Source organism: Salmo salar, chromosome ssa11 (genome assembly GCF_905237065.1).
Source record: "Salmo salar chromosome ssa11, Ssal_v3.1, whole genome shotgun sequence".
Lineage (NCBI taxonomy): Eukaryota > Metazoa > Chordata > Actinopteri > Salmoniformes > Salmonidae > Salmo > Salmo salar.
Genome location: NC_059452.1, coordinates 76,869,515 through 76,883,512, shown reverse-complemented (window position 1 = coordinate 76,883,512; position 13,998 = coordinate 76,869,515). Strand labels below are relative to the sequence as shown.

The following is a 13,998-nucleotide window of genomic DNA, read 5'->3' as shown; positions in this document are numbered from 1 at the left end:
CCGCCCTAACAGATCCCCAGATGATGCAATCTCTATTGCACTCCACGCTGCCCTTTCCCACCTGGACAAAAGGAACACGTATGTGAGAATGCTGTTCATTGACTACAGTTCAGCGTTCAACACCATAGTGCCCTCAAAGCTCATCACTAAGCTAAGGATCCTGGGACTAAACACCATCTTCTGCAACTGGATCCTGGACTTCCTGACGGCCGCCCCCAGGTGGTAAGGGTAGGTAACAACACATCTGCCAAGCTGATCCTCAACACTGGAGCCCTTCAGGGGTGCATGCTCAGTCCCCTCCTGTACTCCCTGTTCACTCATGACTGCACAGCCAGGCAAGACTCCAACACCTTCATTAAGTTTGCAGATGACAAGCAGTGGTAGGCCTGATCACCGACAACAACGAAACAGCCTATAGGGAGGAGGTCAGAGACCTGGCCGTGTGGTGCCAGGAAAACAACCTCTCCCTCAACGTGATCAAGACAAAGGAAAAGAATGGCCGAGCACGCCCCCATTCTCATCGACAGGACTGTAGTGGAGCAGGTTGAGAGCTTCAAGTTCCTTGGTGTCCACATCACCAACAAACTAACATGGTCCAAGCACACCAAGACAGTCATGAAGAGGGTTCACCAAAGCCTATTCCCCCTCAGGGGACTGAAAAGATTTGGCATGGGTCCTCAGATCCTCAAAAAGTTCTACAGCTGCACCATCTAGAGCATCCTGACTGGTTGCATCACTGGCTGGTATGGCAACTGCTCGGCCTCCAACCACAAGGCACTAGAGGGTAGTGCGTACAGCCCAGTAATTCACTGGGGCCAAGCTTCCTGCCAAGACTTCAGCCACCCTAGTTATAGACTGTTCTCTCTGCTACCGCAAGGCAAGTCTAAGAGGTTCTAAACAGCTTCTAGCCCCAAGCCATAAGACTCCTGAACATCTAATCAAATGACTACCCAGACTATTTGCATTTTCATGTCTTTCAAATCCCTACACGAGGTATCATGAAGATGTTTATATTTGCAAACGCCTTTCATCAAAGTTCTCCATGTTTGTTGTGAAAGAAGTTGTCAAGAAAGGGAGTGTGTTTATACAGGATGTACCGCCCCCACCTACCATCAACAAAATTTGGAAGGCGCACGGCTCAATTTGGCCTCTGCGAGGCTCCGGAGGATCTGCATTGGCGTCACCCCCTCCGTACAGAGCCTGCAGAATCAAGCATAAATCACATTATAGTTAGACAGAAGACACGGCCTCCTAATGATACACACAAGCAAATACCTACACACAAACACACACACACAGTCCAGTTCATCACACACTGTTAGCCCATTATCCCCCAGCAGACAGCCTCCTGCTCGTTAGCGGATGTATTAATCACCTGAACAGATAGGTGGGGAAAGCAGAGCAGCCTCCCTCTCTCCATCTCTCTCTCTCTCTCGCTCTCTCTCTCACGCTCTCTGTCAGTCTGTCTACTGCTCTAATTCACGTCCATGTCTATCTGTTTGTCTAGCTGTCTGTCTTTCTGTCTACTGCTCTAATTCACTTTCCTGTCTGTCTGTCTGTCTGTCTGTAGGTCTCGAGCTCTGATTCACTTCCCTGTACTGTCTGTCTAGTCCAGCTGGCTGGCTGGCTGGCTGGCTGGCTGGGGTTAGCATGCTGCACTGGAGGAAGGAGACAGTCATTATAAGCATCAGTCACTTTGTCACCATGACCTTAGTGTACCCTCTGGTTCCTATTTGGATTTGAGTGACTTAACGCATACAATGGATCAGAGAAAGAGCATGGATAAGAGTGATAAGTTGGATTCAGTATAGGTTGTCACATATGTCCAGTGGTGCACACACACACACAAGTGTTAAGGAAATATATATTTTAGGGATACAGTAGGGGAGGGGAGAGTCGGGTGTATGTGAACCAAAGGACAGACCCAAGGAACCTAAGGAAGCCCCATCACTTCGTCATTGTACCATAGCTGGGTGGTCTAATGATGAGGGTGTTACCATAAAGTGATACTAATAACGAGGGGACACCACATCAATTCCACCCTTCTCCCTGTGCTGTCATCATTAGAGCCGTGATTGACGGCTGGGATAGCCACTCTGACAGGGAGATGGAGGAAGATGGGACTCACTCCTGACAAAGGATTTATCGAGGGACGGGAGTATTATCCTGCTGAAGGACACTATCTTTAAACCTCACAAGTTCACTGCATTTTAACTTTGCGATGATCTTTTTTAACACTCAGTTGTTACTCAGCCCAGTGTGTCAAAGTTAATAGAATAAGAGCTACTGTTAAGTCCCTGTGTCAGCGACCATTCCTATTATTTTCTCACGGCCATAGACAGTTTAGCAGGACAGAGGTGGCAGTCCCTTTCAGAGGAACAAAGAGAAGAAGACTTGTCTCGGTCAGGGCTGACAGAGACTCACACAGGGCTCTCCCTGGAGCAGGGGTCTCCAACCTTTTCTAGCATGAGAGCTACTTTTAATTAAACATGTCGAGAGCTGCAATTTCTTTTCTAGCCTTCAAATAGGCACATCCTTCAAATAGTACCCCTGCAACTCTTCCCCAGGTCCTTAGTGTACAAGAGCACGATGTTTTTTGTGTGTGTGTGTGTGTGTGTGTGTGTGTGTGTGTGTGTGTGTGTGTGTGTGTGTGTGTGTGTGTGTGTGTGTGTGTGTGTGTGTGTGTGTGTGTGTGTGTCCACTTGCGCAACCAAATAGCCGATCAGCTAGCTTTTCATGTGGCGCAACTGATAAGAGTGGCAAGAGGCTCTGGGAGGGCGGTCACATGTGCTTTCAAAGCAGAGGTCCTGGGTTTGAGCCTCGGTGTGAGCCGAATCAGGAGGAAGAGGTACTTGTTAAGCAAGAATCCGTGACATCCTTTAAACACACCTGCGCGTGTCCATGTGTGTCTGCATATGTCTGTCAGTAGAGAGAATCTGTGTGTTTGCATATATAAGTTTCCATGAAGAGAGAAAGACAGCTCATTTCATATCAGGGCTAGGGAGGTTAATCCTGCTGAGAGATTTAAGTGAGAAAGAGAAAAATGACTTTGTTTCAACGTTCTTCGTTTTTTCATTTTTTCCACTCTTATTCTGAGTCATCAGACTATGGGACTGCAGGACTGCAGGAGCTGTGACTGGACTTGCAAACGAAAAGTCAACATTTGAGTTGCGCCTGGGAGACTTGATTTACCATCTATTTCTATTGGGCACAAAATAATGTGAAACACAACCAAAACAAACAGCAAATACATCCAACAAGTGTGTAGAGTGAGAAGCTTGATGTTATCATTGTATGCTAGGAATATGGGCCCAAATACTACATTTTTGACTACTTTAATACACATATAAGTGAATTTTCCCCAAAACCTTTGGTCCCCTAAAGTGGGGGGAAACTATGTACAAAAAGTGATGTAATTTCTAAACGGTTCACCCGATGTGGATGAAAATACCCTCAAACTTAAGCTGACAGTCTGCATATGATACATAGACATGCTACATAGTCATTTTATCAGGTCAAATTCAAAGTGCTTGAGTACAGAGCCAAAACAACAAAAAATGTATCTACTTACAGTGGGGTCCAAAATGATCGACACATCAACAATGACTGTACAATAACACTGAGCCATATTGAATGCTCAAAGAAATTGGAGACATCACATACCTCGCTTGTCAGATCTAGACTCTGTACATAGGGCAGCAGTCTCTAAGGTGTATCTGTGATGCAGGGGAGGCTGCCTCTGACCTTGGCTAGCAAGCTGCTATTCCTACACTACGGCTGACCAGACACCTGTAATAATGCTATTGAGTGTGTGTTTGGTCTGGGGTTGTTGCTGGGGAATGTGATAGTCCTGGTCTTAGTGGATAGAGAATGGAGGATAGCTAGCTAAGTGAATCCCACTCTGTGTGTGTGGATCTGTGTGTGTGTGGGGGGGGTCTGTGTGTGGGTCTATGTCTGTGTGGGTCTGTGTGTGTGTGTGGGTCTGTGTGTGGGGGTCTGTGTGTGGGTGGGTCTGTGTGTGTGTGGGTCTGTGTGTGTGTGTGGGTCTGTGTGTGTGTGGGTCTGGGTGTGGGGGTCTGTGTGTGGGGGTCTGTGTGGGGGTCTGTGTCTGTGTGTGTGTGTGTGTGTGTGTGTGTGTGGATCTGTGGGACTGTGTGTGGGTCTGTGTGTGTGTGGGTCTGTGTGTGTGTGGGTCTGTGTGTGTGTGGGTCTGTGTGTGTGGGTCTGTGTGTGTGGGGGGGTCTGTGTGTGTGGGTGACTCCTAGCGGGCCTCAAGCTTTAACAGGTGAACTTTACATACATTTCCTACCGATCTGGTCTGGGGTGGAGAGGCCAAATGGCCCTCGCAGGAGAGGGGATGTGTGTGTGGGAGTGGCACGGTGGGTTCCCAATCACCCTCTGTATGGTTTGGACAATCACACACAGAGGAGAGTGAAAGAAGACGGGTAGGAAATAGAGAGAGGGGATAGAGAGGGCGAGAGTATGACTGCCCCACTGTTTATTCAAATCCTATTACTGCTGCAGCAGAGGGAGAGAGGGAGGTAGGGAGACAGAGAGCGTGTGAGAGAGAGAGCGAGAGAGAGCGAGAGAAGGGAGGGAGGAGAGTACCTCAAAAGTTATTCCTAAAAAATCTAATTTTGTGTCTTTCTCCTCTCACTCCGCAACTCAGTTCAAAGATGTTGATGTATTCTAATACTATGGTCAATGTGTTTCCAGCTACGAGGGCTCACCAAGCCATGAAATGGAAAAGGAGATACAATCAGTGGGTATCTGCAAACAAGCCCTGTAGTCATGCATGAACTGGCAATATTTTGGCATCAGCTAACATTTTGTTGAACAGTGAATGCAGCTCTGCCAGTGTACTTGTACTGTATTCTAATTTTGACCTCTCACTCTCTCTCCTCCTCTTATATTTGTTCTCCTCTCTTGCCTGGCCCTCCTCTCTCCCTGTTCCTACTTCCATCTGCTTCCACTCTCCTCTCATCCTCTCCTTCGTCCCCTCTCCTCTTCTCCTCTCTTCTTCTCCCACCTGGTCCCCTCTCCCTCTTCTCTTCTCCTCTCCATCTCCAGGATTCGTACCTTTCCTAAGGAGTCTCCTCTGTTGGGTCGAGATACAGTACGAGCTCTCATGTACTATGCCCTCAAGGTCTGGAGTGACATCTCACCCCTCAATTTCCATGAAGTGGCGGGCAACGACGCAGACATACAGATCGACTTCACCAAGGCCGACCACAACGATGGGTACCCTTTCGATGGGCCGGGAGGCACCGTGGCACACGCCTTCTTCCCCGGAGAGAGGTTCACGGCAGGGGACACTCACTTTGATGATGATGAAGCCTGGACCTTCAGATCACCAGGTGAGTGGTTGGTGGTTTACTGTACCTTCAGTGACTAGTGTGTATTGTGCATGTATTGTATATGTGATATCATGTTAATTTGTTCATTATATTTATGTGTATGAAGTACATTTCCAGGAGTTTGCACGTGGGTGCATGTGTGTGATGCCCAGTGACACCTTGCAGCTCCAGCGGTTGGTCGGTCAGCCATGGGTCGATCAGATCTACTAAATGCTCCCAGACACAGGGATGCTCTCATTAATCATTAAGTCTGACTGCTGCTGCTCGGCTGCTCGGCTGAGGACTGCCCACCTCCTCTTCCCTCTCCCCTCTCCCATTTTCATTAGACTGAGTGGACACAATGTCGCTTCCCATCGCTCCCTCCCTGTCCATCTCTGATGGAGAAAGTCATGCCTTCTCTGTTATGACCTTACCTCTCCTTCCTTCCCGAGACAGACGGAGGAAGAGGGTGGCAGGCCAGTGCAGACAGTTTTGGAAAATGTTGGTCTCTTTTTCTCAAGAATGAGCTCCACCTACGTCTCCCTGTCTATGATGAGACTAGAACCGCTGAGAGCACCCAGAAGTGCAGATCCTACAGTTTATAGATTCACGTTCCACTCTAGCCAAGCCCAATACCTCCAAAGATAGACAGCCAAACACATCTGAAGAGGTGACGTAATGTGTGATGTATGCTGGCCCATTACCTCTCTAACAGGGCAGGACAGATTCAGCCCCCTCCCAAAGACAAACGGACCCAAGTTTCAAGTGTTAATGTCACATGCACAAGTACAGTGAAATGCCTTTCTTGCAAACTCAAAACCCCACAATGCAATAATCAATAATGATGTAATACTAGAAGAAAAAATACTAGAGAAATAAGAATAGGTAATATGAAATACACAATAAAGTAAATAAGTAAGCATATATTTAAAAAGTCAGTTCCAATACCATATGAACAATGTGTAGGGATACTGGAGTGATGGAGGTAGATATGTACAGTATAGGGGTAAGGTGACTAGGCAACAGGATATAAGATGAACAGAGTAGCAGCCTGTTGTATGTGCGTGGGTGTGTAGAGTCAGTATAAAAGTATGTGCATATTATGTGTGAGTGAGACAATTATGGCGTAAGTGAGTGTTTGTGTGTGTGTTGGAGTGTCGCAGTGTGTGTGAGTGTGTAGGGCCCTGTGAGTGTGCATAGAGACTGAAATAAAAGGTAAATAAAGATATAAGGTAATCTCAGTCTGTGTAGCTATTTTGTTAGCTATTTATTAGTCGTATTGCTTGGGGATGGAAGCTGTTCAAAAGCCTGTTGGTGTCAGAAGCCCATTGGTACCTCTTTCCGTGCTGCAGCAGAGAAAATAGTCTATGGCTTGGGTGGTTGGGGTCTTTGATGATTTTCCAGGCCTTTTTTTTTAACACCGCCTGATGAAGAGGTCCTGGATGGCAGAGAGCTTGGCCCCGGTAATGTACTGCTCTGTCCGCACAACCCTCTGTTGCGCAATCGATCGAGGGCGGTGCTATTGAGATACCAAGCAGTGATGCAGCCAGTCAAAATGCTCTCAATGGTACATCGATAGAACCTTTTAAGGATTTGAGGGCCCATGCCAACGTTTTTCAACCTCCTGAGGGTGAAGAGGCGCATTCACGCCTTCTTCTTGACTGTGTGGGTGTGTTTGGACCATTTTACATCTTTGGTGATTTGGACACTGAGCTGTCTACCTGCTCCATTGCCAACCCATCGATGTGGATGGGGGAGTGTTCGTCCCCCCCATTTCCTCTAGGTGGATGAGGGCAGTGTGGAGAGCAATTTAGATTGCGTCATCTATGGATTTGTTGGTGCAGTATGCAAATTGGAGTGGGTCTAGGGTGGCTGGGATGATGGAGATAGTGTGTGCCGTAACCAGCCTCTCAAAGCATTTCATGATTATGGAAGTGAGTGCTACAGGCTGGTAATCATTGTGATATGAAGCCTTAGAGTTCTTATGAACATGGGTGATTGTGGTCATCTTAAAACATGTGGGTATTGCAGACTGGGACAAGGAGAGGTTGAAAATTACTCTGAGAACGCGCCCTGGAATACTGTCGGGGCCTGCGGCTTTGCGGGTGTTGACCTGATTAAAGACCCTTCTCACGTCTGCCTCAGAGATCACCCAGTCCTCTGGGTTGGTGACGGCCCTCACTCCCGGCTCGTTGCTGTTGTCAAAGCGTGCATAAAATGCATTGAGTTCGTCTGGTAGAGAGGAACCGTTGTGCAGATCGCGGTTGGGTCTTCCTTTCTAATCCGTACTAGACTGTAGCCCCTGCCACATGTGGCATGCGTCGGTACCTGTGTAGTACAATTCCACCGTTTTCCTACATTGTCTTTTTACTCGTTTGATGACTCTGCGGAGGTCATAATGGGCCTTCTTGTACTTCCTGTCTTCGGCCGTAGCATCAGGGTTGTCTACAATAGCTCTGTGTGCGGTAGCCCTGCTCTTTAGTTTGACGCCAACCTTGATGTTAATCCAGGGCTTTTGATTGGGGAAGCAGCGAACCCTCACAGTGGGTACAACATTGCCAATGCATTTTCTAATAAGCTGGTGACGGAGGTGGTTAGCTCGTCGATGTTATCGGCGGAGTCTCAAAAGCAGTCCTGAAGCATATCCTCTGATTTTGGTGACCATTTCCCAACGAAGCGAATCGCAGGTACTTCCTGTTTCAGCTTCTGCTTTTAAACAGGAAGCAAGAGTACTGATCTGATTTGCCGAATGGAGGATGAGGGAGGGCCTTGTATGCTTGCTTGTGGGACCCAGACCTCAGTGTGGGGGGGTAGGAGAGAAGCGGGGCTGCGTGATGCAGACTGGCCCAGCTTGTATGCCTGGTGATGGGGCCAGGCTGCCAGGCCGTGCCCTGGTCTCCCTCTGTCCTGCAGGAGGCCTGGGGGCCATATGCTCCTGGACAGTGGCTCAGTCTGCTCCAATTAGGGCTCCCACCAGGCCAGACCAGGCCGGGCAGGCAGGCAGCAGCTGCCTACACGGGGACTGGCAGGTGGAGCAGACAGGGAGGGAGGGAGAGAGGCGGTGGGGGTCAAGGGAATACACTGAGAGGGTTGGCGGATGGAGGGTTAGATTTAATGAAGTGGGAGAAAGTGAAGGAAGATGATTGGAAAATCCAGCCTCTCTCCAAGCCATCTCACATCACTGCATGAATAAATGATGATGATGATGAGGAGGTGGAAGTGAAGGATAATGATGATGATAAATATTATGATTTACCCTTCTCAACCCACACAGGGAATGAGATCGCTCCAGTATTTGCTTATGATATGAACCCTTTTACTGAAACGAATGAACGCCCCAAACCACCATCTTGATTTCTTGTATAATTTCCTAGTCCTTCAGCACTTGGATTTATTTGTGTTTGTTTGCGTTTCGTGTTATCCTTGACTCTCTGGTGGCAGACGTGAGTCGCCAAGGCGCAGGAAAGACAGTTAATTAAGCATCTCTTAACTTCTTCTCAACATCACAGTCCGTCGGGTCAACACCGCGACTCTTAGTCCCCCCACACAGTAGGATACTAATCTCGAAGATCTCTTACTAAAACTGATACCAATGCCTTACCTTGACAAATGTTATGTACATGTATGTGTGATATGGTTATTGTTGTGTTTTAAGACACTGAAGGATTGCATTCTTTGACATGCTTAATGAAAACATTGTTGGTGCTTTGGGTTAGAAAGGGGAGTTAAACCTTAACTAGTTGTCCCTAGTTTTCTGTCATAACAGCGAGCCATACAGGTGCTTCTTTCATTCAGGTCCTTTTCAGTCAGTCTGCAACAGGATTCAAGGCCTGGCCCTGGCTTTTTTCCCCCAATATCCTAGATATTGGAGTGGGTTGTTGTTGCTGCAGCTTTCCAACAAGAAGATCATCTTTGGAGAGGTTGGTAACTTGTAAGGTCAAGCGCTAGAAGTGAAATGCGGAGGTTCAGTAGACGTCCTGGGCCCTAATCTTCTTAAGAAGGATGGGCATTATCAAAGGAATAAGGACTTGAGTAATTGCTTTTCCTCTCACCCTTTTTTTTCCTCTCGCCCCTTGCCTATTCTCTGAAAACATCTCTCATTGTATTGTTCTTGTCAGGACCTTACAACTTTCCACCCTTTGAGGGCCATCTGCTAATGGACGTAATTACCACTGGATTTAAAATGGGCATTTGAAGAACAGTGGAGCTAGAAGAATGCTGAATGCTCCATTTAAGTTCGCTAGCATTCTGCTCCCCACTGGTTGATTGTAAGGGGTGACATCAAATGTGGTGGCCAGGGTAGGCTCTTGGGGCCTGAGTCACATAAATGGAAGGCTGTTTTTGACAGCTGACAGATTGCTTTTATTCATTATCTCGCAGCTGATTGCTCGCTAATGCAGACAGCTTACGGTGGCCGAAACAAAAGGCTCATTAAGCAGGTGTGTTTTCACTTTGGCTTTGGTTCATGCCTGTGTGCGTGTGCACACTTGAGTGTGTTCATGTTTGTGTGAAACTGGGAGAGAGAAAGAGAGAGACAGAGAGACAGAGAAGAGAATGATATGGTAGAAGGTAGAAATTGCTCCACCCTGCTCATCCACATTATCAAGCTGTCAGCCAGTCATTTAGTCTCCCTGCTCTGGCTGACTGGCTCCTCAGAGACCAGGGTGCACCCCATGGCTAACAGGCTGTACGCCATCACCACCGTCGCCATCACCACAGAGGAACAGCAGCCCTCTCCTGAGGAATGGAGAGAGACATCGAAATGGAGCCCTAGTCATATTTGGAGATGGTCACAGGGGCATGGAGTCAGGTTCCACAAAGCTGATAGTATTTTGGCTGAGTAAACAGTCACAAGGCTGAACCTGCTGTAGTCAGTGTACAAAGGACTCTAAAAGGGATTAGGGGATTGTTCCTCTCATCCTCCACAGACTCCTAAAGTTTTCCTAGAAGCACCCTTTTCTGGCCACCTGTGGCTTGCTTTTAGAAAAGGTTCCCATCCCTAAATCTAATGGGACAGACAGACTCCATCTGGCCTGTACTCTCTCTCTCTCTCTCTCTCTCTCTCTCTCTCTCTCTCTCTCTGTACCTCCTGCTGCCACCCATCCCAGCCCAGATGCTTCCTCCTCCACCCTGCATACTCCTTGTAAAGGAAATGGTACCATGGTACCATAACCTCTCTCCCTCCTTTTATCTCTTCCTCTCTTCCTCCCTTTTCTCCCTTCCTCCTCCACCATTTCTCCATTCCATTTCTGCACAATGTGCTCCCTTAGATTACAACATGTATTGGGCTTTCCTCGCCCTGGTGGCTGCACTAACCAGGAGTGAATCTATCACCAACTCTCTCATTTGTCTGTGTTTGAGCATGACCCTGAGACGCAGCCAAGCCTGTGCTAATCTAAAGCTAGCCACACACAAAGCACCAGGGAACCTAGCTAGCTGTGGCACACTAACACACACCACACCGAGTTTGGTGGATGGTAGAGCCGCAATCGAAATCTCTTAGCCACAGGTTAGAACTCTTGGTCTTGCTTAGCAGAGCCAGACAAACAGGTTTTCTTTCTTTTTTTAAGCAAATTCAGCCGTGGAGGAGAGGAGCGGTATTTCTATCATGCTGCCCTCGCTCCAGGTGTCCCTCCATGCTCGTCTGTGACTGACAGCTCGTGGATCAGACTGCATTTCCATAACTATCTCTCTGCACCACTACCCTAAAAGCATTAAAAGCCTCTGTGCCTGCCTGCCACTCTTCTTAACTGTAACTATATGAAGATGAGTTCAGAAGTAAGAGAAAAACACTGTGTCCACCCTGAGATTGAAAAGTTGGGAGTTTGATTCTCGGCCGAGTCATATCAAAGACTGAAAAAACGATTTGCTTTTTGCTTGACACCCAACATTAAGGAGATCAATTGGGGTTAAGGCCCTGCAATAGACTAGCGTCCTATCCAGGCGGTGTACTTGTACATCAAGCTGCTTTACGCTACAGGAACAGGAGATTGGCGTCATGGTTCCACCTGTTACAAGAGGGCGGCAGAGACCACCCTAGAGACTATTATGACACTCAGGTGTTTTCTATTACTAATTATGATTCCCTTTTAAGAGATGTGTGTTTTCTGTTACCCTTTGCAGATGCTTGATTTGTTTGCTGTGTGTGTTTGTCTCCTGAGTAGGTTTTCGAGTCCTAGTGTGTGTTGTTGTCCCAGTTTTACTTTGTACCTACTGTTGAACTTTTTCCAAGTAAGGTATTTACGTTTATTCTAAACCACTGGTTCCTCGTCTGGTTCTCTTCTCTGCTCCTGGGTCCTACCTCATGTCACAGCAAGCGTCTGCCTCCAGCATGGACCCAGCAGAGATCGACCAGATCAAGAATGTTATAACCCACCAAGGAGCACTGCTGGGGTGACAGCAAGAACAACTTTCCCAAATATCAGAGACTCTCCAGCCACTTACCGACTCCCTCCAACCAATGCACACCCACAACCCAGGAAGAGCCACTGCCTAAGTCTCAGCGCCCAGTGCTCCAGTTGTCACCGTAGATTTCCCAGGGAACCGGCACCGGGAACCGAAGATCCCAGCCCCTGAGTAGTATGACGGCCACCCGGGAATGCAAGGGGTTCCTAACACAGTGCTCTCTGGTGTTCGAGCTATAGTCCTTCTTGTTCCACACCGATCGGGCCAAGATCACCTATATCCTCTCTCTACTCTCGGGTAAAGCCATGGCATGGGCAACGGTGGTGTGGGAACAGCAGCCACCATCCTGCAGCTCCATAGCATTTCTCTACACCCGCAATAACATCTTCTAAATATGTGTATGTGACCAATAAAATTTGATTTGATATCAGTCTTCATTTCCGAGTTGCAACGAGTCTTCGACCACCCAATCGGCAGACAAGAAGCGGCGAGCCGGCTCTTCAACCTCCGCGAAGGGGCCAGACCAGTGGCTGACTTCACCATTGAGTTCTGCACCCTCGCTGCCGAGAGTGGGTGGAATACTGAGGCACTGGTCACTGCCTTCCACCAGGGTCTATCTAACTCTATCAAGGATGAACTGGCCTCTCAGAAACTGGGAGAGGAACTCGAGTCCCTGATAACGCTTGAATTGAAGATCGACAACCGCATCCAAGAATGAGTGAGACAGCGCCCCTTTGATACCCTCCCAGTATCCTGGTTTCCCCAGTACTGAGGAGCCCATGCAGCTGGGACGCACACGTCTGAGCCCACAGGAAGGCGACAGGTGCATGTGGAAAGGCTGCTGCCTCTACTGCGGAGGTCTCGGCCATCTCTGTCTGTTCTACATGCCCAGAGCTTACGGGAAACACAGGGGCTCGCCAGGACAGGGGGAGACCCTGACAAGCTGTGTAGTCACTCCCAGGCTACCCAGTCACCATCTGTCACTACCGTTGACCCTTTCACTGGGACAACCATCAGCACCATATTCAAGCCTTTGTGGACTCCGGGGCCACGCATCATTTCATTGATCAGGACCTCGCCAGAGAATTACAAATCCCCTGCGTGAAATGCCCCATCCCTCTGCAGATTCAGATTCTTTACTCCCTCTCGGCCCCTGAAGCGGCAGCCATGGACGACTACATCCGGGAGTCGCTGAGGGCAGGCTTCATTCGTTCCTCAACATCCCCAGCTCGCGCAAGCTTATTCTTTGTGGGAAAGAAGGATGGGGGTCTGTGTCCCTGCATCGATTACCGAGGGCTGAACAGGATTATGATTAAGAACCGTTACCCCCTACCCCTGATGTCCTCCACCTTGGAGCTTGCCCAAGGGCCCCAATTTTTCACCAAACTGGACCTTCGCAATGCTTACAATCTGGTGAGAATCAGGGAGGGAGATGAATGGAAAACTATCTTTAACACCCCTAGTGGCCACTATGATTATTTAGTCATGCCATTCGGATTATCGAACTCATCGGCATTGGTCAATGACACTCTTAGGGACATGTTGAATCGTTTCGTCTTTATTTACCCCGACGACATCCTGATTTTCTCCAAGACCCTTCCAGAACACATCCTGCATGGTGGTCACCGACTGACACTCAAACAAGACCAGGATTTTTCAAATTTTTACAGACGTTTTATACTCAACTTTGGTGCGGTGGCAGCGCCTCTCACAGGCCTAACCCGTCAGTCCCAGACCCAGTTTTGCTGGACCCCGGAGGCTGACAGGGCATTAAAGGAGCTCGACATTTCACCTCCGGACCATCCTTGTTCATCCTGATCCTGCTCGTCCCTTCGTGGTAGAGGTGGATGCCTCGGATACCGGAGCAGGAGCGGTCCTTTCACAGCAGAATGAGGGGGACAGGAAACTGCACCCATGTGCCTTTCTCTCCAAGCAGCTCTCAAAGGTGGAATGCAACTACGATGCTGGCAACCGGGAGCTCTTGGCAGTTAAGTGGGCCCTTGAGAAGTGGAGACACTGGTTGGTGGGGGCACCTCATTCCTTCGTGATCTGGATGGACCACAAGAACTTGGTCTCCATTCAAGAAGCCAAGAGGTTGCACACTCACCAGGCTCGGTGGGCTCTGTTTTTTAACCTCTATGGGCTAGGTGGGACGCCTGCGTCCCCCCCGTGGTGCACTCCATCAACAGCAGGTGCATTTCAAGAGCGGCAAATTTGAATCCAAATAAATGTCAAAATTCAAATTTTTCAAACATAC

General features: G+C 48.4%; 1 protein-coding gene across 1 annotated transcript in view; it reads left to right on the top strand.

Moving 5' to 3' along the window:
- Positions 1-13,998, top strand: part of LOC106563158 (matrix metalloproteinase-17) — a 91,500-nt gene that overhangs the window by 65,702 nt on the left and 11,800 nt on the right. The window contains exon 4 of the mRNA XM_014128425.1: positions 5,071-5,357. Coding sequence (XP_013983900.1) covers positions 5,071-5,357 — 287 coding nt within the window. The remainder of the gene's footprint in view (positions 1-5,070; positions 5,358-13,998) is intronic.